The sequence below is a fragment of the Cyclopterus lumpus genome, chromosome 3, assembly GCF_009769545.1.
Source record: "Cyclopterus lumpus isolate fCycLum1 chromosome 3, fCycLum1.pri, whole genome shotgun sequence".
Lineage (NCBI taxonomy): Eukaryota > Metazoa > Chordata > Actinopteri > Perciformes > Cyclopteridae > Cyclopterus > Cyclopterus lumpus.
This window is the reverse complement of record NC_046968.1, coordinates 14,977,262-15,003,618: the sequence shown is the minus strand read 5'-3', so window position 1 is coordinate 15,003,618 and position 26,357 is coordinate 14,977,262. Positions and strand designations below refer to the sequence as shown.

General features: G+C 42.6%; 1 protein-coding gene across 1 annotated transcript; it reads left to right on the top strand.

The window, feature by feature from the left end:
- Positions 1-554: 554 nt before the first annotated feature.
- Positions 555-26,357, top strand: phlpp2 (PH domain and leucine rich repeat protein phosphatase 2). Its single transcript, XM_034527456.1, has 18 exons — positions 555-835; positions 4,913-5,046; positions 12,860-13,050; positions 14,007-14,132; positions 16,949-17,103; positions 18,271-18,417; positions 18,527-18,757; positions 19,830-20,032; positions 20,181-20,241; positions 20,732-20,827; positions 21,392-21,547; positions 22,799-22,999; positions 23,104-23,266; positions 23,356-23,486; positions 23,620-23,733; positions 24,344-24,538; positions 24,683-24,914; positions 25,071-26,357. The coding sequence occupies exons 1-18, from the start codon at positions 561-563 to the stop codon at positions 26,355-26,357; spliced, it is 4,098 nt and encodes a 1,365-aa protein (XP_034383347.1). The 5' UTR covers positions 555-560.

The window sequence follows — 26,357 nt, the reverse complement described above, 5'->3', positions numbered from 1 at the left end:
AGATAGAAAGGCATGCAGCGACATCACTGTGTCTCTCAGAGCGTCTTATTGAATATCAGAAAGTCTACTGAACACAGTGAAATAAATTGAACTAATTTTCTCTCTTCATTAACAGCAGAAAATAAAAATGGTCCATACAATTAGGATACAATCTGTCACTCTGAGGCTGTAGTTAAGCAGCCTGATGTCTCCATCGTTATCATCCTTCTATATGTGTGTAACAACCTCTATCTGGTGTAAATGACTGTATCAGCTCTGTGGACACTTATACTGTTTCAGCGTGTTTCACGTTTGTCCCATTTCGAGTTTGATAACATTTTATGTTCCAGTACTGATCTAAAAAGCTGTAAAACCACACTTGGAGTTCGTAGATTGTTGAGATTATTCAATTGGTAACAACCAGCACAGTTGAGTAAGACCATGGCACCTCAGGGAGGGTCAGCAGTACACTTTGAACCACCGTCAAGCTCTTTAGGCAGCCCATGGCTGTTAAACATGCTGATACATATATGATGTCAATCTGTGTGTTAAAATGACTCTTTTTATGTCAGCAGCGCAACATGAAGCGGAATGGTAGTCGTGGCTGTGTGACGAGAAAGACCAGATTTGGATCAAGAGAGCGGGACTGGCTAAAGGGGGACACCCAGCGGGGCTGTGTGTGTCTGTATGGGGGGACAGTGGACCCCCAGATACCTGCCTCTGGTCCACAGGCCTCCTCCACCCCACAGACAGACCTGCAGTTGGTGCTCTGCTCCACCAGTACCACAGTGGAGGAACTGTGTGCTCAGAGGGATGGACAGGGACTCTATGTTCAGTTGCATGGAGACCTAGTCAGGTAAAGTACACACAAGTTAAGTCGTCAAAGTAAAATTGTACTTAATGATTTTTGCCATTTGGCAAAAATATCCTAAAAAAGTAAGAATAGCTTGCTAGAGACCAACTATAGTTTGAAGGCTTGTTCCGCCCTTGGTCGGGGGCCCATTCCAAATACCCTGTGCCCATTTCAGAGCAACAGTGATTTAGTGGTTTAAGCCTGCCTCTGTTACTCTGCATGCATCCAACATCTGCAGTCCTTCATCAGTGTCTTCATTGGATCTATTCAATACAGTGCTGCTGTGCTCTCTGAAGCATCTGACTGCTCACAGCTTAATGCATAATCATGTACTAACGTGGAAATGAAAAATAAAAAAATAACTACATACTGACTTGAAGCATGAAAAGATGCTTTGGGTTGCAGTTACATGAATATAGTGCAATAGAAACATCAGATGTTGTACAACCGGTTTAGACAGCTGCTTAAGTTCAAATGGAAGCACATCTCTTCCACCTATTGCAAACAAACAGCTTAAATGGGTACAATGACATCCAGTAACTTAAAAAAGAAAAATGCTATTTAGAAGCAATGTACATTTTAAATAAATGTCCACTGCTCTTCCTTATTGATATGACATAAAGAAACTACACCAGGGCTTTTGCTTGATATCCTGCCCATGAAAACCCCAAACAGAATGTCCCCTTAATTAAGCTTGACTTAAAGCAAAGAAGGTAAACACAGCACTGAGGACCTGCTGCAACATCCCATACTCCCACAGCACCTCACTCAGGATACCCTCAGGAAACATGACTCTAAGCCTCTTTCAGCTACACAAGACATATGAAGACAGAAATAGCAAATGACCCCTTGATTATCTGTGAAAGGATACAAAGTTGGTTCACTGATCTGTGACCAGGAAGGAATCTGGGCCATTCCTCCTTTGCTTTCCTGGGAAAGCCTGTGTGAAGATATTAGAAAACAGAGTCTAAAATAAGAAATAGCGCAGCTATGGCTTAAGTTACAATGGCTCATGGCATATTATATGTGAGCCTTACTGTCTGGTCAGGTATGTATTAATGATGTGGAATATTGAGACAGATACCAAAAAAACTACTTTAAATCGAACAAGATATATTGAGTACCAGCAAAATTGTGAGAAGGTGCATTTATAGTGGATCATTTTAAAAGAGTGTGCTTGTAGTATTAATAGCTTGAAGATCGTGCCATGGACGTGCAGCAGATATTGGTGGCTGAAGGTTATTAATCACTTTACAAGCTAGTAGCCTATGGTGTGATCAGCTCACAGCATGGAAACAAGCTTCATTACACATATGATTATTAAATGCATTGCACAGTAATGCAGACTGGTAATAAATTAAGCATGTGGATAGGCTGTGTTGGTTCACTATACATTCCAGCAGTACAGAACTTAAATCGGAGTTGGCCAGCAAGTATAACCAGGTGGATTTAAATGTAATATTAAAGTCTTTGTGTAATAGTTGTTATTACTGTGATTGATAATAGATTTATAAACAAACATCTGAACCATACAAAGCTGTTGACAGCACTGAAGAAAGGTTTGTTAGTAAGGACATGATAGGAAGGTTTCTTTAGTGATTTTCTTTTTATAGCTTGTAGTAATGTGCAGCTTACAGGAAGACATTGTCTTGGTTTTTTCCTGCTGAGGGAACATTGTATTTTGAGTGGGACAAACTCCCTTTTAAGATAAATATACTGAGACAATGGAGATGATTGAGGACATTCATCCTTCCATTCATCCATTTTTTAGCCACTCCTTTTCAGGGTCACAGTGCCAACAAGGTGAGCAGAGCAGTCCAGTGATATCTTTCCCAGCAACAGGCTCTTCCTTGGGGATCCTTAAGTGCTCCCATGACAGATGATATATGTAATCCCTCCGACATCTTCTGGGTATGCCCGGGGTTTCCTCCCAGTTTGTCGTGGCCAGAACACTTCCAAAGGGAGGCTCCCAGACATCTCAGCTGACTTCTCTCAGAAGAGTTAGTGGCATGATACCATGGGCCTCCCAAATCACTGAGCTCCTCACTCTGAAATGTAAAGTGAGGCCAGCCGTCCTGCAGAGAAATCTCATCTCATTTGCTTGTATCTACAATCTGCACGGCGATGGGCCCAGACCAATTGCAATTCAAGAATACCCCTGAGATTGGTCTGGAAGTGCAGAGAGAACCTCCGCAGGATCAAGACACAGCACCAGCCACAGGAGTCGCGTTGGATGACCCCTGTAAGCACATTCAAAATAAGTGATGCAGGGTCATTATCTTGTGGGCTCACCACTGACAAGGTGAAGGGTAGAGGCTGGGTGAAAGGCCTGTTGGTCAAGAGGAGGGGTTGGAAAAGATTAGACATTGTGAACGTGTTCCATAAAAAAACGCTGATGGAGGATGTTTTTGATAATATTATCATGTATTCGCTTTGATAACATGACACACAGACTTGGCTTGACTGTAATGGCCATTTAGTCTTAACTGGAAGCTTTGCTCCATTATGGTCTGATTATTAATTTTCACAGGACAGCAGCTTGTTAATAGTTTTACACAGTTGGGAATGTTTTCCTCTGATTCTTCTGCAAACAACAACCAACTTCTCTCAGCACTCGGTCTCTATGGTAAGAAACTGAAACCTTGCTAAATGATCTATAATTGCTGAGGCGGCAGCAAATTAGGTGTAAAACACACCCTGATGAATTGTAATCACCCTGCACACCAATTTAAGATATCTTGGCTGATTAGACCTCTACTCAGGTTGGTGTTGAGCAGAGCCATGCTGGGAATTACTAGCACAAACTAATAATGGTTGTAAAAGTAAAAAGTAAATGTCAATCAACCACTGTCTGTACACAGAAACACATTCCACAGAGGTCTAATTAGTCAAATTAAGTAAGACACTTGTATGGATTCAGCATTGTTTCTGTAAACATCAGCTTTCTATGTTTCTTCGGCTACTGGGTGCGTCAACAGTAAATCGAGGGACATATTTCAATAGTTTGCTGCAAAATGTACCTTCCACCCTGAGGACGACGGAACCAGCTGCATTTAACAGAGATTGAGTAGCTTCTTGCTGCATTGCCCAAGATTGGAGGATGTGTGAATAAATGAGGCATATCTAAGTGTAAGCGTCAGTGTGAATGGTCAAAAGGGACTGTCAGTCATCCTCCTACTGGAAGCTGCGTAAATCCTGCTTTGAGGTTTTAAGGTGTTGCTGCCACAGCTGTCTGAAATAAAATAACATGATCCTGCGAGTCATATAGGACACATCGTGCAGGCAAGACTTCCATCATGCAGCCAGACAGTAAGCATTTATGTGAAAGGCTGCTTGAATCAGGCGAGGGGTACGGATTTCAGGGTTGACATTGATCTTGTTAGAAATCAGCGAGGAGAGTCCTTAAAGTGATAGTGGGCCGAGATGATTTCCTCAGTTTAAGTCAAATGCACAGTTAGAGGAAAAACGACTTAATTTTGCATTTTGACAAATTGATTTGGGTTTTATTGAGAAAATATCGGAATATGTACTGATTAAAGTGAGTTAGTGTGAAATACACTTTTTCCACGAGGGAAAAACTTTGAATGGCTCTGTTCCAAGTGTGTGAGAAATCTTGAAAATCACATTTTGGGATTTTAAAGAGTGCCTTTATCCACTTTTTGGTTTGGTAAGTTTGTGGCTCCATATGACCATCTGAAGCTCTGTCAAACCTCCCAGGAAAATGAATTTCTTTGAACAAACCTAAAAACAAAAAACAGCACACAGGGATCATGATTCAGTCCCTGGCAGTGATGCCTTCAGCTTGCCAGATCATTGCAATTGAAGCTATAACATGCGTGCTGTGATATGCTGGATACTTCCACCTTTGGACTCTGCACCTCCTGAACCCTCCTGAAGTTTCCTGCTATCTCATTCAAAATTGGTCCGCTGTATTTAACGAGGATGAAGAATTGGTCCACCTTAACTTTGATGTTAACGCTTCAGTGTGTGTAACCCCCTTATACTGAGTGAAGAAAACAGGTGGTAACTAATTTGTGGCGAGCATCGTGATACCATCTCTCCTTTTCTTTCGTCCTGTAGGCGGCTAGAGCCCTGTGAGCGTCCGCTGCAGATGCTGTATGAGTACCTGGCAGCTATGGGCTACGCAGAGCCTGTACAAGTGCAGCAAGAAGCAGCCAACTCAGACCTCAGCTGTTTGATCCGTTTCTACAGTGGTGAGTACTGACCCACAGGGGCCATCATGCCCAATCTTCCATATAATCTTCTGCAGCTCAGTGGGATCTAGCATGGGGGAAACTGACCAGAGGGCCTAAAAACAACGGCTACAGCAGGTCAAACGTTCCAAAACGTTTTTTTAAATCTTGTGTCTGTGTGTGTACATGAATGTGTGTGTGTGTGCTTTCAGCAAGGACAAAGTGAAGCCAGTTGTTTTAGGCTCCTTGAGAGGGATTTCTATCTGAAGCTGTCTAGTATTCAATATAGCCTGGGATGACACAAACACACACCAATCATGGCCTCATGATAAGTGCCTGACCATCCGTCATCCTGCGGTGATGCTCCATCCCCATGTGGGCTGCTTTTCACCTAATGCTGTCAGCATGACCTCAGGACCACTGACTAAGTATCCCTTTGTCAGTGTGATATATTAATGCAGTAACAGAATGGATGTGACTCTTGGGGTCTTAATACAGCTCACATAAACCCACAGAAATCTCTAGCTCGTCCATTTTGAGTTTGTGCATTGGCCTAATGATACTCTGACAGTTGCAGCAATTATGGGATTTGCCATCAAGGGTGAATGGTATGTTGAAACGATGTTCTGTGATGTGTATTCACTTGATAAACTGACCAATGTTTCTGTTGAGTCAGTGGAACTCCTCGTGTTTGGGGTTTGAACTGCTCACATGCTGCTGTACCAGAGAAACAGCGAGCAAAGCATAGCATCTAAAGAGCTCACATGTAATTCCTCCCACATAAAGTACACAACCCTCCCTTCACTGAAATCTGGTGCTGCCTCACTGAATAAGAATACAAGCTAAACACAAATCTCAACCACTTTTTAATGAAATTCTCGTGAGTAGACTTTAAAAACTGACATGGCAAATATTTGAGGGGATAACATGCAAACTCCACATGGAAAGGCCCCATAATATGTTTGATATCATTCTGAGGTTTCTGAGACATTTTTGATGCTCAGTAGAAAAGGCTAAAATTCAAGTATTGGACTTCTTTGTAGTATAAGATACAATAGCATCCTGCTTTTTCTTTTATAAGCACACCATTCAGTCTTGATAATCATCAATCGGGTAAAAAGCAGCAGTGTTGTGACCTAAGCCTCTGGAGAATGAATAGAACTTTCTCTTTATGTCTGCCTGTTAATACAACTGATGTGTGTTTGTTTGTCAGATCTTAAGCTTACTGTGGCCTCAGTCTTATTCCTAGTCCCTATTTGTCCAATTGAAGCTTTACTGTTGTTCGCCCCTTGCCAACATGAGAACTGGTCGGGTCTTGGCTACTATCAGTAGTCAGGCCACATTGGTCAGAGTCTAGCCTCTTGGAGACTTCCTACTTCCTTTTGTCGACTCATGGGAAAAGAGGACCAGAGACTAGGCATGAGTGGTACTTTGGCACTTTTGATGCACTGCCAGTGATGAGGGCACAACTTAATGTTGGCCATTTTCTGCTCTTAGAACTGGGAAAGTGGTGAGAAGTAACTGTTTAGGAGTATAACTTTCAGGTTGTTTTGGTTGTGCTGAATTATGTCAATGCTGGTGTTCAGGAGATGTTCAGGCATACAGCTTCACCAGTAGTTCTCAGTTTCTGGCTGGCACAAGGTTACCCGGGCTTTTCATTCCCACCCACAGTGGTATTGTAGGTGGGCTGTGATGCATTGTTGAAACACACAACAACTGCCTTGTTCTGAGATCCCTCTCCAAGGTGCTTGCTTGTCTCTCAGCTGTTGTCAGGGGTAATGATCTGACTAAGCAGATGACTGTGGTCCATCAGTAAAGACTACAGCCAATACAGTGATGTGGAGCACTGCATGTGTCAGCTCTGGATTCAATAGGCTTTGAGAGTCAACATCACTGGTTTGCAACCTGAAAGCAGCTTTGTAGATTAGCTGGTGTCCTGTGCATTTGTCTGTTTTATGGCCTTATTTTCTCTGAAGCCACTGAAGGGTTTCAAAGTGCAATGCAGCAGGTAATTTATTAAACTTTACTGTTCTCTTTTTCAAACCTTCTCCAACCTCCCCCCCAGATGAGATGAAAACAAACATGGACAGGGGAGTAAATATTTTCAAATGCTGACTTAATAAAAAACGTTCCCAGTGAAAACAACTGCAGAGACCTGAGGGCCAGTGGTTGTCTGTGTCATGCAGCTGCAGCACAGACTCGGCCTGCTGTAAGCTCCCCTGATCCCTGTTCCACCTCTCCCTGGGTGATCTCTGTCTTACATGTTTGAGATTAGAAACCTGAAACTGTGTGCAAACAGTGTGTCAGAGCAGAAGGAAATAAGTGTGAACTCACATTATTACTTATTGATTTACTAAGAAAAATGAAACCTAAATGAAGACTGTGGATATCCTAAACTGTGATGACATGGATAGTGACCCAATATCTAAAACTCTGAGGTCCAGTGGTTTATCACTGAGTCGTAATAATCGTGTCCTGGAGGAACAGACAAGCTATAATCACGGTGGATAACCAACCAAGGTTGCGTTTTCATTTTATGGTATTAAGGCAGAAGGAATTGGTTTACTGGGCCAAAAAGTGGAGAAGCAGTCAGAATGAGATTTAAGAGAAAAATTAAACTCTGTTCAGATCCGGGTTCCCACAAAATTGCCCCGAGCAACAGAGCTCTGCGAAGTACAGGCTCTCTGCTGTTTCCTGACAGCTCCTCATAACATGCTGTTTCTGTGATGGAGCCCAGCTTCTCCCGAGGATTTCCTCTTTATCATTTGAAACTGGCAGAAATAAGAACAAAAAAAATCCACTCTGCATTCAGAAGCAGTGTTCAGCTGTGTGTCTCCTTTCTGTGTGGTTCACAGTGCTGGCTTGCCATATTTTATATCAGAATTTAATTCCTTGCACAAAGTTTAAATAAGAGGTAAACACAGACCACCGAAAACGGGCATCTGGGTGGTGGGTTGAATTTGAATTTTCTGCCAAAAAAAGCTTGCTGTTCTGAGTCAAATCAGACTGTGTTTCCGCCCCCACTGACCCCCTACTGAATGCTAACGCAATCTATGCAATCTTGAGCAAGACAAAAAAACAGTGGGATACAGGAGTACTGTTCAACTGAGGGCTCGACAGTTGCTCTGAAATCATGTGATTAAAATGTTTCAAAAACACCCACCAGAACATGATCAGGACCTACAAACTAAAAGACAGGAAAATTGGCACAATGACGTTTGTGTTTGACAATCAAATCGAAACAATGGCCACTTTACTTGTTCTGGGGTACATTTATATTTCCTTATACATCCTTCAATGATGAATCAAGCCTTAAGAGGTTTACAAGAGAGGAGATATTTTGATTAAATTTAGTGTGGTGCCAACTTTTATACTGAGTGAGCTGACATACATTATACATGCTGGCATCCAGTTAATCAACAGCAGTTCTGAATTATACATGGCTACTCTTTGTATATTTGGCATTTCTTCTTGAAAAACTACTTCAGCTAGTATTTTCTTTTCAGTGCTTATCAGTTCATAGTTATAGCAATAGATATGAAAACATGTCGTTAGCCCATTTTTATTCTTTTGCGAGAAGCTATTTTGACAAATGGCTTCAGTTTGACATATTCCCCCCCATCCAGTTCTAGTTCCTCAGTTCACTTCCTCTCTTATCTTTCATAACCCAATCACAGCCTATATTATACCTGTCATATCCCTTTTAGATCCTTTTCATCTCCCTTTCCTCTGCCACCTCTCTCTTCCCTCATATCCCTCTTCAAATCTGTTTCTCTGTCCATTTTTATTCTTTCGTGATAAGTGAGCAGAATCTGACCCTGTCGTGACCTTGTTGTTCATCTGGCATGCCATGTGAAGTGATTTGTCACTGAGTTTGCTGGCAAGTGAAGGCTGCAGCCACACTTGAGATGAACAGATGAGGGTTCAGAAGTCGTCAAGTCGACTCTCTGATGTGTCACTTGTCACACTGTCCCTGTGGTTTAGCAGCCGCAACAAGGAGGCCGCTTGACACGTTGATTAGTTTGGTGGAGGCAGCGCGGCCTCTCTGTGGCCCTGCACCTCCATACTCTCCTAGCTTGGACAAAAACACCCTGCAACAGAAAACAGTGTTATACAACATCTACGACAATGTCACCAAACCCCTCTTGAGCCACGAGGAATGGTCAACATTATTCATCATTGTTGGGATGGGATTGATTTGGCTGATAGCCAGAGGTTGCTGCAGACAGTATGGAGGTTTACCAACTCAGATTGGACTTTGATTTTGTGAGAAACCTGTTTCCCTAGCAACTAATAGCCCCACAGACCTTGAGGGGTAGCATATGTGTTTGTTTTAAAAGTTGTCTCTTTATGGCCAGGACTTGATATTGCGTAAATTGGCCAATGATTTTCAGATGGGTGGTTATATTGATATGGAAGTTCAAAAGCAGTTCATACAGTGTTGTATATGCAAGAATGCCTGTACGCTCATACCGTCAAATTTAGGTGTGCATTTTTTGTATGCATATTATGTGCGTATCTCTCACCAATAGGGAGAAAACTAATTTAATAGAGCTATTAGTTCACTTATTTCAGTATTTAAAAATACCAAAATCTATACACTGCAGGAGCAAGCGCAAACATTTTAGCTTTCTAAATGTTGTGGGAATTGTATATTCTTAGTTGTATTTTATCTTTCTATTTGTGATGTGGCTTACTAACCTCTATATGCAAATCATCTTCTCTCCTGCACCAATCCCTCTGGGTATAAATGCCTGTGTGAATTATCACTCTTCAGTGCATCCTTGGGCAGACTGTGTAATGGTGCCTCTTCTTGCAAGAATAAATGATTTCATAGACAAGTTCTGGTTTTTCGATATTCCTCATTTCAGCTTTAAAAGAGTCAACACCGGGTAAGGTAAAGTTTGCCGTCACAATGTCTCAAATGATAATCGATTATCAAAATAGTTGCAGATAGGTTTTCTGTCGATCGATTGAACTAGCTGATCTTTCTAGCTCTGCACAGAAGCACTTGATGTTCTGCCTCGTATCAGTCTTTGCTAGATGACCTGTGTCAGACAAATCCATACAAATGTAGTGGGATTTTAAAGAAAGATGACAGTACAGAAGATTTTAGCTGGTGGATATTACTTGTGTTAAAATGGAGGGACACTTTGAAGTCTTCAACCGAACCACTTCTCGCTGGCTTAAGGGTAGTTTAGGAATTTTTTTTTGCAATCTGGATGTTCAGAGCATTGATAAGATAGACCGGACTGTGCGTTAGCCTCCTGCAGGTAGTGCTCCCTCGACTGCATAACAAAGCAAAGTGTTTGTGTGCTTATCTCTGGTTATGTACTGTGAAGCCAGTGAGAGCATCTTGTCAACCTGTGTCAGTTCGTAGCGAGTGGGTGCGTGATGATGAGTTTATTGATGTGTGCACTGCAGTGGGCGAGTGTTTTTCTTAATTACTTGTTGAATTGAATAGGTTGCTGTTTGTTTATTATAACTTACTCTCCGTGGTCAGCTGCATTCTGTAAACCTTTGATGTTAAAAAAAAAGAAATGACATGTAATGTAATGTTACAAATACAAATACTATGTATGTAATTACTTTTTAGTATTTGACACACATATAAGGGATTTGTGTGTGGATTCCTGGCATGGATTTAAGTGTCAGTTCAAAGTAATTCCTTCTCTCCATACTTTATAATTTAGTTTGACATGTTTTGATATGTGTGCCAGAACATGTATTACCTAAGTTTTGGTAGCAATATCAAAATCATACAATGTCTGTCAAAAGAGTAAGTAAAGAACAGCAACAATCCAACACATTCAATGCTGACTTTACAGATGTTTTGCCCCTTTCACGTAGGTCCACTGTCAGTGACTCTGTGAGGGTTTGTCTCTTATTTTCTCTTTGAGTGAGGGGACGGCCCAAGGATCAGTCACTGCTATTGATCTGCACGCCAGACAATTTGTTGTCAGACTCACTTTGCGTGTTCATTATCGGTTTCCCTGGCGAAAAAAAACACAAGCAGCTTTTCATTTCATTTGGATGCCCTCGTGAAGTGAAAGGGAAGGTGGAGAGGAACAGCGAGTCTGACAGAACGAGGGAGAGGGAGCAGGTTGCCAATGAGAGCCTCTTGAGTGGGAGGCAGCATAAGTTGGTTTGAGGAAGATTTAACAACAGAGGACAAGAGGCTGAGGCAGTGTCTCCTCTGGGCTTATTTGACCTGCCATTAACCTGAATGTACTTGATGCCTGGCAGAGGCAACAGCACCGCCGCCTGATGTGCTCCAGCATCGGCCAGCTAAAGCTGCCTGCTGTCCAAGTTGGCATGATTGAATTGAAACGAGTGACATTTAATGTGACAAAACCCTGACTCATTCATCAATATGACTGATGCTTCTGCTTGCATAGAGTGAGGGAGAGAAAGGAGGAAGAGATAGATACATTATTCATACATAATTTACAGAACAGCGTGACAATTTACCTGCACTTTAGGGCTGATGTATTGACTGGTGTGTTGATTTCACAGGTCCAATTTTGAAAATATTTGAAAGAAGAAAATGAGAATAACTTTGATCCCTAATAGCAGAGATCAATTTAGATACTATTGGATAGAGTTCTGCACAGGGCTTGCTCCAGGCCTGTTTCTGCATCTTTCATTGCAATCGGCTCATGGGGACGAGTGGTCGTCCCGTAACCACAAGGTACCCGGTTCGATCCCCGCTCTCCCCATAAGTTGCATGTTCCAGTGTCCTTGAGCAGGACACTGAACCCCCAGTTGCTCCCCGGGTGCTTCACTGCAGCCCACCACTGCTCCTTAATAACTAAGGATGGGTCAAATGCAGAATAGAATCCAACCACGGGGATCAATTAAAGTGTACATTTCTTTCTTTTCTTTATTTCTATGGCTTCGACTTCTGTTGAGGTCTAACATTGACACCAGCCCATACTGACTGGCAGTGCTAAACTAGACATGAATCTATTATCTTCCACAGAGCTGATTTCTAACAATGTCAAAAATCTACTCGAAAAGATCACATTTTGAAAAATCCATCTTGTCAGACTTGATGCATTTATGTCTGGTAAGCCAGAGCACGAACCAATCAGCCTCCTGTGAGGAACTACGGGCAGCTAGGGGCGTGGCTTTGGCGCATGCGTGGAACAACACGGAGAGGAAATTGTTCCTTTGAAACATCACAGTGCACATAGTGTCCAATGACAGCTTCTCAGATGGTTCTGTATAACAAGTTGTCTCCCGGGTCAGGTGAAGGAATCTTTGGCCCAAAGCTCTCGTGCTTCCTAGCTGTTACCTTGCTGTTACTTTACTGTTACTTTATCGTCTCTTTCCCACTGAGCATTCTGTGTCGACATATAACACATGACAGGCATGAACACAGAAGAAATCTTTAGCAACTTAGAATAGTACCAAACCGAACCTGTATCTCATAGTCAGGGGTCCAGTCACAGCAGAACTCTTATATGTATTTAGTGGAGTTTAATGGAGAAACTTTCTCCCTCTTACTTATGACATCAAACTTATTATCATGCAGTGAGATCTATCCAGATGTACAGTAGATGAGATAATAGGGCAGAGTCCATCCTAAATGCTGATGAAAGATCAGTTCCTGGAATTATTAAGTTCAGATGACTAATACATAGGTGATGTCATACTGACCTGTGAGTATCTATATGACTTCATTTTCTGGAAGCTTTTATCCTTTGAGTAACTGCAGAAAATTTGCTATTCATTAGCTGAATTTGTTAAGCACAGGAGGCTTGGGGTTCTTGTGCATTAGGTCGATGTCTGTGGATCTACACTAAACCTAGGTGTGGGCTTTTTCCTTCAGAGCGTCCAGTGAATGCAGACCAGCAGGAGCGGACCCTGCTGAAAGGCGTATTCAACGTCAGGAAGGGCAAGTCGCAGCTGCACAAGTGGGCAGAGCGGCAGGTCATCCTCTGCGGCACCTGTCTAATTGTGGCCTCCGTCAAAGACAGCCTGACTGGGAAGATGCACATCCTGCCATTGGTCGGGGGAAAGGTGAGAGTTCAGTGTTTAGAAATCAGATAACCTGAAGTGTTGTTAACCTTTCACTGTGCCTGGGTTGAGCCCCCAGTCCAGGCAGATTGTAGATACTAGTGATGCACAGGTCAATCTTTTTTATTATCTGCACCAACCCGAGCCGTTATGAGAGCCCCCGAACTACAAACATATTAATGTTAGTCAGCTACCCAAACCAGACCCAACCTGCAAACCGCTAACTAGAACTGGACTGAGGTCTGAGACCAGGACAGAGAGTCTTGCAATGTGTGTGTGTTTAAGAGAGAGAGACAGAGAGTGGACTATTGCATACTATGTTTCTGAAATTATTATTAACTTACTCACAATACTGCTTTGTCACTTTTTGAACCACCTGTCTGAACCTGTGATATTTCATAGTAAGCTTGTTATTACGATATGCAACCCATCATAAAATGCTTTAAAATCTCAAAAAATCCCTAAAGCAGGGTCGCCCGATAGTTTGGTTGACCTACATGCTATGTATATGTAGCTGCAACTCAGACAGGGACCTTCTCCCTCCCCCTATTTCCTCTCACTTTGTAACAACTGTCAAATGAAGACATTTTTACTTAATAGTTCAATTAGAATGTAAAATATATGCAGCTTACATTTCTGTGCTGATAAGATATCTGGTGGTAAACCTTGGTTGTGCAGTCACAATCAATCAGTTATGAAGCTGTCAACACATTGTCCTCTCTTTCCAGCTCACATAGCTGAAGTTAACCGGATTGTCATTTAGCAAATCTAGTTAATACATTATAGAAGAACATTAAGATGAACACTGACTGATATATAACTGGATATAACTCAAGATTACTGAAGGTTTTTTTGGCAATATCATTGCAATAATGAGTAATTATAATCATCGTTTTTCGTTTGTGTTTTCTCTCCCAGTGTTCCTCCTCATCGTATCTGTGTATTGTCTTTGTATTGAGGTGGAGGAGGTGAAGCGGAGGCAGCACTGTCTGATGTTCAGCTCAGCCGGATCACAGGCCCAGACATACTTTGTCAACTTTGACACACTCGCAGACTACCAGCGATGGCATCGGCAGGCGGCAAAAGTAAGCAAGAGGAAAAGGGTGTGTGCAGGACACAATATGTGTCTCCAATGATTTGTCTCAGCATCAGTTTGTTTCCTGTTGGTCCCACTGGGGTCCTACTTAAATCAGAGATTAGATGTTGGGACTACAGTTGTTTTTTGCCTGTTGAGTCATGCAATCAGAAACCGCCTCTCCGAGTGCGTTTGATTGGCTCTACAGAGGCAGACTCTCGGCGGTGTCTGGCATTGATTGAACAGTATACATAGTCACATAGTTTATCTTTTGTTTTTTTACTTCCATCCGAGGGAACTTCTACTGAGTGTGTTCTACATAGGCAGTCGATGTGGATTAAAGGATGCTAAATAAGCCAAACACATTTTTGTATTTATGTTATATACTGTGTATTTCAGAGAATCTTGCCAGGTCTCCACAGCTGTTCTTTAAAAAAAAAATGTTTCTGTTCTCCCAGGCTTGCTTTGTCTCTAATATTCTAATTATTGGCTATTGTACCGCAGCTCCTTCCTGGAGCCTCCACTGAGACAGAGCCAGCATACAATTAGCCATGGAAAGAGAAAGCCAACAAAAACAACAAAGTAAATCCAATTAGTTGCAGATTCATGCTAAGTCTAGGATCCCTCTCTACCATGGTAGTATGGATTACTGGGTTAGAGTAAACTGTTAGTGCACTGTATATAGCCTGAGACTTAAACGAGAGGTTTCTATGGAGACGAGGGATGATGGCTGATGAAGGTTGTTGGTGAATTTGGGCCAGTGTTTATGCTACATTGCTCGAGTTGTTAGAGTGTGTGTGTGTGTGTGTGTGTGTGTGTGTGTGTGTGTGTGTGCATGTAAGCAAGTACATGCTGGCAAAATGCATAAGTGTGTGTGGAGTTAATTAATGTAGTGAATAACAGGTTGTGTAACTCATTATTTAATAATCATTACACCAAAAATAAGGACACCCTCCACAGAAATATCCTTTTCAGAGGAGGCTCAAGTACACCAGCTTGTTTCTGTCACTAGCATGAGGAGTTACAGTTAAGGACGGGAGATGTCAATCAAGTGCTCCTTGACTGGACTAGATATTCCTGAGATAATGACAGAAGCAGGCGGATGACCTGTTTTGAGCTGTGGTGTAAACATTTTTTCAGGATTTTTGATATGATGTTTTTAAACCTTGATGGCATTAGTTGTCAAACAATAACTCTCAGAAATGTGATAAGCTGAGCTGTGGTCAGCCGTACAAGTTGGACAAGTTTGTTAATCACACAAAAGCAGAGAATCCTTGTTTCTCAGTTCAAAAGTAAATTATCTAATTGCATGTATAAATGTATTCCCTTCCATAACAGCTGTCTCCTTTCTCTATCTTCTTTCCTTGTCTTATTCCTCAATCACATAGCTTAACCATGTTTAATTACTTTGCAATTCATCTACAACATCAACACTGTTTTATTTTCCTTCTACCCCTCTTTAATTCTTCTGTGTCCACCCTTCTACTCTCACAGCATGTAATTACTCCTTTAAAGAGGAGTTGTTGTTTTTTAATGTGGCTGGCAGATGAGTGGTTTTCTGGTCGCAGTTTTGCCTTTGTCGTCTCTAAAAGCGGTGACGTGATGTCACGCTCTGCTGAGCAGCAGTCCCATTTTCTGGGTTGCTGCACAGTGTGCAGCCCTGTAGTTAATGGAGGAGACTGTCGTCAGACTGGGCTGGACGAGCACTGCTGGGTCGCCTACAAGGATGGCTGGATGGAAGAAAATGCGAGACAACGCTGTGTACCTCCACTGTAACGCTAGTGAGTGTAGACGGAGATTTGAACTATGCTAAGTACAAAATCACACATGTAGATGCATTTAAACACTACTTGACACTCGCACACATTAGTTTTGCTACTTGTGAGGACATTGTGTTTCTTGGGCAACTACAATTCAACAGCACCTTAAACTACAGTTGTCAAAATGACCATGAACTCAATAGCTGCCCCAAACAGTTTCAGCAAAGACTCCATGTTATGACCTTCATGAAGGTAGGATTTATTAAAGGACTATTGTGTGAGACCGGTGTACGTAATATACTGGCAGCTCAGTGTACTTTATTACGACACATGTTTTCTAAGGTCTGACTGTATATAAGGAGTTATTCTATTTCTATCTTAATTCATGATGACTGTGTTTCTCTGGAAGATAAAGTTCACTGAACTGGAAACGTGGACATTTTCTGTTTGAAGTAATGTCTTGGCCAGCTGGCTGCTTGCATAATCTGAGGCGAATGTAGTAGCTTCGACTGTCCATTGTCCCTGCTCATCCAAGGTAAAAACTATCTAGATGGAGCCTGCTGTGTATTTGGAGTTGGCGTTCACCACAAGGGGTGAGGTTCAGGTGGTCGCCTCCTGATTGTGTGGATCAAATGCTCTTAGGATTGCAAGGCTGCAAGAAGAAAATGAGTTGCATTGTCTTGATATAATGAAGCTTGGAAAAATACTAGTTTACTTGATTGGATTTGGTTGGTGCTGATGGGAAAGTCACTGACATTGTGTCCAAGATCAGTAAACAGTAAAGCCAACAGTACCATATGAGGATAACTTACAAGTCAAACTTCCGGCTCTTTTGCTCTCCACACGGACTATTTACCTGCATTCAACCAAACGTGATTGATAAATACTACTCGGACTACAAACAGAAAACAGAACGCTTCCGTTACCAACATCTTGTCCCATTGCATGGAGGTAATGGAAGATGTAAAGCTGTCAAACACAAAATAGTAGTACTCTCTCCAAGCACTAAACGTTTCCTTTCTTAACTCCTCTCTGTGTGTGTGTATGTGTGTGTGTGTGTGTATAGGTGGTGTCTCAGACAGTCAGCCTGGTGGATCTGTCGTGCTACAGTCTGGAAGTAGTGCCTGAATATCTCTTTTACAGTCAGGATGTCACCCACCTTAACCTGAGACACAACTTCATGAGCCTTCAGGGGCCGGGAGGCCTGCTCAACCTCCCCAGGTAACACACATTCTTAACCTGGATAGTTTCATACAAACAGGGATGGAGGAGACCATCTTTAGCCGGGATCATGGCCTTGCAGCAGAATGTGTCTGCATTGCAAAATATATTTCTGCTCAATTGAACATCTGTACTGCATTTTTTTGTGCTTTTCTGTCGTCGACCCTGTGCTCTGGTATCAGTTAATTTACTGTGTTACTGTTAGTTTCTTTGAGCACAGGAGATAATACTTGTGACAAATACAGTGATCTGGTGCACAAGATGTGCATTTAATTTCTCTTTGTGCATCGCTTGCTGCCGCAGCCTTTTTGTTTGTTTATTTAGAAAGAGGATGCATGGAGAAAAGGAAATAGTCTACTCTGACCAGTCACCACTACTACTCACGGTACCTTGGGGAACAATAGGAAGGTGGAGTTAATATGGAAGATCTGGCATGGCACCACCTCATTATTCTTTGACATGTGTTGCAATGTTTAACACACGCACACATCAGAAGAAATGCTTAGGGTGTATTTCTATTTGAAACAGGAGCTGGCAGTGTATTTCATGAATGAACAAACACACATTTCAAACTATCTTCATTAAATATAGTAGACATTGTATGGCCGATCTAAATCTGGTAATATCATACACAGTAATACTAACGCACCAGTCGGGTGATTTGAATACCTTTTTCAATGTGAACACTGTCCCATCTTTCCTTTTTTTGTTAAATTATGTTTTACTGTCCCATCTTTCCTAACAAGACACTGCTTTCAAAGCTGTCTTAATAACATTTTGCAAGCCAGAAGAACAAAAAACAGCACACAACTCCCAGAGTGAGCTTGAGGGGAATTAACCTACAGTTTCTAATTTCCAGTGTTCATCCTGGATGTCGAGCTTCAGCTGTTTGTTAGTTAGTACCACATATATCTTCTTTTCATCCACATGTCCTGCCAACTGCATTCGCCTGAGGCATAACTTGGAACTCTGCAGAAAATGCTCATGTCAATGGACCTCAGTAGCACGCCAGCTAGCATGCAGGTGTTCGTCTGTGTCCTTGAATCTGAAGACCCAGTGTTTGACATCACTTTACTATGTTGGTGTTCTGTTACAACACATCTGTGCAAATTAACTGGGCAAATGTCACAATGAATATGGCAACCATGCTGTTTTCTCTTTCTTCAGGTTTTCTCAGCTGAAGAGTCTGAACTTGTCTCACAACCGTCTGGGTGTGTTCCCTGAATGTGTGTGTGAGATCCTCACCCTGACTGAACTCAACCTCTCCTGTAATAGTCTCCACACAGTCCCTGTGCAGATAGGCAACCTTCAAAGGTGTGACACATTTGTACATACATACATTGAAGTACATTAATACAATAGTTAGGACAAACATGAACAAACAGAACAAAAAAACATAACTGTTTTCTCCTCCATCTTAAAGCCTGCAGACACTGTCTTTGGATGGAAACCATCTCAGCTCCCTACCCGATGATCTGGATGGCCTGTCCCAGCTCAACAGCCTCGGGCTGTCCTTTAACAACTTCTCTCACATCCCTGCTGTGCTGGAGAGGCTGAGTGCAGTGGACAAGCTGGCCATGGCTGGGAACAGAGTTGAGAGTCTGGAGTTGTGTATTTTGGCCAGAATGAGCCACCTGAAAAACATCGACCTCCGGTGAGAGGCCAGCCAGAGAATAAACAGCTCTCAGCCTCTGCACTTCCTTAGTCTCTTTCAACTCTTCTTTCACTGTTCGAGGACCCACCAAACACAGTCAATACCGTGAATACGAGTTCTACTTTTTGTTTCCTTCTTCTCCCTTTTTTATAGTCAGTAATATAAATGACACAAACACTAGTCCAAACTTATTTTTACTAAACATCTATTTTAAGATACCAGGTTTGCTGAACACAGATGTTTTTTTTCTTGCCCTGCTTCACACCTGTGAGCTGCCTCTGCACAAGCAGCACAGGAATAGTCGGGGGCTAAGTATCTTGCTCAAGGGGACATGTGTGGTGGATAATGTGTAGGGGATGTGAAAGCTCTACACATTGATTTTCCTCCAGGTCTGAGGATCAAAGCCTCAACCACTGCACTGCCCACAGTTAGCAAAAACTTCAAACTAAGGAGTTAAATTGCGGTTTGGCAATGGCAGAATATATTTAATCGATGGTGAGTTAGCCGGCTGGTTGCTCTCATAAAAAAGTAATTATTATTAACGGGATGGATGGGGTCAGGGAGAGCCTGGATCTCGGCCGGATCCTTACCTGACAGTCATGAACTCAGTATGTCTTTACTTTTTGTTGCCCACTTGCTTTTAAAGGTAGGTTTTTCAAAGTCTGACAAAAAAGTTAATAGGGAGAGACAATAGATTTGTTCCAGTGTGTCCTCCAAAAAACCCGATATCTTGGATGTTTTATTTAAACCTGAGGAATTCATATGCCAAAAATATGTTTCATCTGTCATTTTCAAATCACATTGCTTGACCTCAAAGATTATAAGACTTGACACATGTTTACTACTATTATTCATTCCCATATATTCCTCAATGGTTGTGACATTCTCCCAGTAATATATGCTGATGATCTCTAACTATAAATTAGAATAGCCACTGCGGGAATATTTGGAAAATCAGTGAGCAAATTTAGCAACAACCCTCAATACCATTCTGGTACTATTTATATTTAAGAAAGTATAATATTTTAGAGTTTCTTATTTTTTTTCTTCTCTTACTTTTCCTTAAATGCAGATTGAATAGGCTGCACTGGATAAAAAGTGAGAGTCTAGAGGCAGTGAGCCAGGTGACCCAGCTGGATTTACGGGACAATTGCTTAGACTCACTAGACCTGAGCTCAGTCTGCAACCTGGAGACTCTGCACTGCCAGCGCAACCAGTTGGGTACACTCACACTCAGCGGTTTCACACTGCGCATGCTTCATGCCAGCAGCAACCGTGAGTCAAACAGCGTCAACTAGCTGCCATAATTGCCTCTCTGTTTGTATGTTCAGGCCCTTCCCCTTTGTGATACATTCATCTTATAAACACACATATTAACGGGCCAGATGTTTAGCTGCTGATTGCTGCTTTTATCTGCCCACAGGCCTTTCAACAGTCAACATCTATCCAGTCCCTAACCAGCTGACATACATGGACCTATCACAGTGAGTTCTGGCTGGGAAAAAGAAATGAACAGAAGCTCTGATGTCTAGAAATAGGATATTTACCTTAGTGCTCATTAATCTTGTTTTGAAAAGTGCTAAATTAAGGTAAATACATTTTTACTATTCTATAAGTTAGTGAACTAGCACCATACCCTGCTCTCTGTAGGCCTGAGTATGCAAAGTAAGCCTTACGGCATGTCGGGGGTAAATAAGCTTTCTTGTGCTTTTGAACCACCTGCTATTGTAAGAAATATTTGCTCTACTAGTCAACCTCAAGTACTGACTCCAGTCACTCACTGTTTTTATTAAAATGCAGATAGAGATAATTTGCATGTTTAAATATCCTTGGAGGATATTATGTTGGCCATTATTATTACAGTTTCAAAAATGTTTACTTATTTGTGCTAGTAAAAGCAAAATGCCAACTCTGCTCAGTTTGAGTGTTTGTGTGTGTCTTTCTATGTGCGTGACTGTGTGTGTGTTGAGACAGGAACATTTTGGAGTACCTTCCGGACTGGGTGTGCGACTCCAGAAAAATTGAGATGCTCGACGTCACGCACAACCTCCTGTCTGAGCTTCCTTCCAGGTTACTGACCTTATTCACTAATCCTGAACATTTTATACTGAAACGTTATCTTTAATGTTGCATAATTTTAATGTATTCAGCCTTTTGTGATAAACAGATGGCTAGTGTATTCTGAATTAGTTTTACACATGGTCATGCTTTTTAACTGCTTTATTTTTTGCTTTTCATTTTGCACATATTTAGTATTTGTTATGGTAATAAGACCATGTAAAGGATAAGGCAGTATCTGTGCTTTTTGGTTGCAACTGTAAAATATGGCCTTCCTTAAGAGCTCAACACAGGCATTTGCATTTGAATGAGACTTCAGAAAAGCTTTTGCAAATGAGATAACATTCCTCTACCTACTATACCCATCCATGACTTCTGTGAGGTTTCAGGAGAGAATAAGAAGCCGCAGAGCGTGTCTGTTTCGGCAGCCAAGCTGAATATGTCATTGGTGGATTAGTTAGCAGCCAGTAGTCAAGTCCGCACTGTGAGACAATGTTCTTTAGTTTGTTGCTTTTTTGTCGGTCTGTTCTTTTTCCACTTGTTCTAATCTCTAATGTCTCTTCTGGCCTCCAACAGACTGCTCAACAGCTTGAGTTTGAGAAAGCTGCTGGCAGGGAACAACTGTTTGCAGAGAGTGCCTGACCTACTTGACCACATCCCTCTGGAAGCCCTAGACCTCCAGCACAACAAGCTAGCCGAGCTCCCTGAGAGTCTGTTTTACAAGGCCTTAAAGTGAATCTCTCAACCCGCTCAGCTCTTTCTGTTTGCTATTTAATTCTGTCCTCAAGAATGTTTATGCTATTAGTTGAGTCTATTAGCAGCTGGTTCCTCTGCTTTGAGATGTTTACCTCCATTGTGATCACTGTTTGGTTAAGGTTGACCGTTAAGGTATCACAGCTCATTGCTTTGGGGATAAAGTGGAGATAGTATGTAGGAAGTGTTGTGAAAATCAATGAAGCATTCCAAAACTTAACTGAAGCTTAATTTGCCTTCCTCTTTCCTGTGTGGTAAATTACTTAACACCCATTAGCAGTTCAAATGCCCTAATGTACTTTACTGTCTCTAATACTGAGACGTAATGGCAGTGATTGCTTTGTGATAGATGGCTTTCCTGATATGTTGTCGAAGAGCTGCACAGCTTAGAAGGGAAAGTGGTTACACTCAGGACTGATGGACACAACATATGGCGATAGAAACTAGGATGATAAGTAACGCTTGCACAAGGCCAATGAGGTGCCAGCAGTCTTGTAATGTGTGTGGGCTGCAGAGATATCATTCCATGTGAACAATGTCTGACTCTGATTTAAAACAACAGCGGGACAACGTTCACTCCCTCAAATTTACCCAAAGGACAAGTTGTATTACTGTTCAGTCTGTTAAATGTTCAGACAGCGACTTAACAGCATCTATTACATGAGAAAAAGTGGAGCAGAAATGACTGTCCCTCCTCTTGGTGCAGGTTCAACGGGATGTTAATCAATGCTCGGAATTAATTTACGGTTTGTGTTTAGAAGTATTCTCTTCGGTACAATGAGAATTGTCTCGCAAACTTGTTACATATGAAATACATGACAAAATAGTGTCACCGCACAAAAACATCTCCCTGCTTGCCATATTCTTGAAAATAATAAGACAATGTTGAGTTGAATGTCGGTTGTCTTTGTTGCATTACCGCAATCTGCGGGACTGTCCCTTGCATCACCTATTCATTTGTATTATCCGCATTGCCATGGCATGCGTGAAAAGAGACAGAGTTGTTCCTGAATGTAGTGCATGTGTAAATAGTGAAAATCAATAGAGATGCCTGAAAGCTTATTCCGGTAATTTATTTATTATTATTATTAATGTGTGAAAGAGGCTCTTAAAACTTTAATGATGCTTCTACTCAGGCATCTCAACACTCATTAGCTTTTCCAAATCCACAGTAAATTAGACAGGACTGGCTGTTTACTGTACTTGAAATAATGTTTATTTGTCTCACAGCCTAAAATACTTAAATCTGTCAGCCAATGCCCTGGAAAGTATTCCTCCCAGCAGCCCATCCGAGGAAAGCCTCAGCACACTCCAGGAGCTCTACCTGACCGCCAACAACCTGAATGAGGACTGCGGTGCTCTGTTGGTTGGACACCAGAACCTGCGGGTCCTTCACATTGCCTACAACCAGTTGCTCTCCTTCCCGGCCAGGTGTGTTACCATTGGCTTTCATGTCAATCAGTCAGAATGATAATGTGTGCTCTACTTGTTTAGCTCACTGGATTTATTTCCATGTCGTGTTTGTGTGTCTTCAGTAAACTGAGTAAGCTGGAACTGCTGGAGGAGCTCAATCTAAGTGGCAACAAGCTAAAGGCTATCCCCTCCACTGTGTCCAGCTGTAAGAGACTGCATACCCTCATAGCACACTCCAACCACATCACTGTCTTCCCAGAGATCCTCAACCTGCCTGAGATCAAGGTCAGACTTACTCTGGTTGTATGTGCCTGACCAGTGTGTGTATTATTATGTTCAGCCTGTCAGCTCAACTGTGTTTTGTACATTTGTAGCTTGTAGATCTAAGTTGTAATGAGCTGACTGAGATCCAGCTGCCCGACTCGCTGCCTTCCACTCTGCAAGAGCTGGACCTGACAGGCAACAGCAGCCTGATGCTGGAACATAAAACCCTCAACCTCTTCAGGTGAGTAAAAAAACCCAGACCGATTTATTCTTTCTACGTGAAGCATACAAAATACACAAAGAATATAGCTTTGTGAGGAAATGGTGCATATATAACTTCTACAATTCCATCTACTATATTTCTTCTTTTATAGTCACATCATTACCCTGAAATTAGACCAGAAATCCTCCACAACAGCAGGAGACTCACAGAGTACCTCCACTCCATGGAACCACGGTTACTCTGAAATGAGCGGCCAAAGGAACAAGTGAGTACTTCTTTGTGTTTCTGTTTTTTCTCTGTTTGTTTGCAAAAATAAAGGGTTTGATTTTCAATAACTGCAGACAACATCTATTTTAATTGTCATTTGCAAGTAAGTCAAATGACTACACAATTACTTGTGTCAACAAATCTTTTTTTTTAACTAAGTAAGACACTCAATTATTAATTCAGTGTCTTTCTTTTCTCTGTCAAGTGGACAGCTTAACTTTGTGTCTTGTGTACACACATAATCACTTTTAAAATCTCTCTTTGGTGCATTGGGTATACTGTATATCTGTCACAGAGCAAGTGTCTACCAATGAGTTAATATCTAAATCATTGGCATTTAAGGAGTAGCTGGTGCAGTGGAACCTAATAAATCATTGGATTTAATATCTGTAACAATGTTAAATGCATCAGCGTTGCGAGCCCACTGTCCCTGGCTGCACCTCCAGGGTCATGGCCACCCGAAGGACCCACAAAGCAGTGTCTTTTATCGTCTGTCACCCCTTGACCTGGAGCTGCAGCGTTGCATGCTGAAGTGTATATTTGGTTTACCTCTGTATGGGAGGTGCTGATTAATCTGTTTGTTAATGTGGATCTATTGTTTGGGATAGGTTATGTGTGTCTGTACTGGCTGTAGACCGGTTTGGAGACAGTGTGGAAGCATGTTATGGCATTTTTGACGGAGACCGCAATGAGGAAGTGCCTCGGCTGCTACAGTGCACCATGGGAGATGTGCTATGCGAGGAACTGCAGCACTCCAGCATTGACCGTGTGTATATGTGCAACACTTTCCTCACCTCACACAGGTATGACAGATTTCTTTAAATTTTTAAAAAAAATTTAGTTTGATTTTGTAAAAATATACAGTTGCATTTTTACTGCAGTTTTGTAGGCTGACACCAGTGACTCTATGAGTTTGCAGTAGCATTGTTTGTTTTTGTATTGGACAGGAAACTAGGAATGGCTGGCCAGAAACTAGGTGCTTCTGCCTTGCTGTGTTACATTCACCATGAACCTTCAGATCCAGGAGGCTACTTTAGCCTCACTGTGGCCAATGTGGGCACCTGCCAGGCCATTTTGTGTCGGGATGGCCGACCTGTACCTCTTTCTAAGGTTTACAGCTTGGAGAACTGCACTGAGGAGATGGAGAGAGTTAAACTCAGTAAAGCCATCATTACCGAGGTAATGCACAGCTTCTAAGTATGTTGGGTTCCTGTTTTTACACTAGAGCCATTATGTGAAACGTCTGATCTTGTGTGTGCTGCTTCATATTCAGAGGTGTATATCTTATAAAGCTATCAGCGCATCTAGAATTCTAATGGCTCTTCTGTATTACAGGATAACAAAGTGAGTGGAGTGACATGCTGCTCTCGCCTGCTGGGCTGCTCTTATCTGTCTCCTTGGGTGCTTCCAAAGCCATGGGTGCACACTGAGCCTCTCTGTACCAAGGATGAGTTCTTGATCCTAGGGAATCGAGCGCTGTTTGAACGAGTCTCCTATCAGGAGGCCGTGTGCACTGTGCAGGCTGTGCGGGATCCTCGTGCTGCTGCCAAGAAGCTGTGTTCACTCGCTCAGAGTTATGGTTGCAAAGACAACATTGAGGCTGCAGTGGTATCCCTGCACATTGGCGAGGACAGCTGCACCTGTGAGCCACCTGTCTCCTCCACTGAACCACGGGGTCCCCCTCCCATCGCTGTGCCTGTGACAGTGACCCCGGGCCCCAATGACCCAGCCCCCCTGTCATCCAGCAGCGGTCTTGTCTCTGAGTTCAACAGTGAGACATCAGCCTCAGAGGTGGGCAGCGAGGCGGGGTCCACCGCTTCAGATGAGCACCCATCCGCTGGCTCTGCATCCCGCCCAGAGAGACGCTGTAGCCTACACCCTGCTACTACACTGTGTGGGATCATGGTGCCAGGCTCAGTTGGGGCAGGAACACACCCAGGCCTATTCCAGCGGCAGCCCTCCTGCGCTATGTTCTCAAGCAACCACTCTGACAACGGCTTGGACAGTGATGATGAAGCTCCACTTGAGGGTGTTATCTCCAATGGCAGCAAGTTGGAAGTGGAGGTTGACATTCACTGCTGTGCTTTCCAACTACGACCAGGGGCCCCTGAGAGCCCCAACGACTTGGACCTGGAAAATCGAGGCTCTGACTATCCCAATGGCAAAATGCGAAGACAGAACAGCGTGGTGGTTTCTGCTACGAACGGCTGCCTTCTGGCTGTGTGTGGGAGAGAGATTGCAGACCTCAAAAAGTCTCCTTCAACTTCCAGCCTGTTTGGGAAGAAACTGTCCAATGGCTCTGTGGTAGCCCCCGAGGACAGTCATAATCTCATTGAGGTGGCCCTGGAGGCTCCGAAGAAGAAATCTGGCTACTTCACTGCCCCAGCACAACAGGACCCTGAGGACCAGCTCATTGTGCCTCCTATTCTGGAGCAGGAAGTCAGGGAGCAGCTGAGAGGACAGAGCCCTCTCGTCTCAGGCCCCCCCTTACCACCCATACCCCCTTCCTTAAAAGACCCTGTGTGGGATCATCCACACCCACCTGCATTTGCCTCCAACCTGGTCCTAGGTCCAGGACCGGTCCCCATCCTACAGCACGAAGTCTACGATACCGCCCTCTAG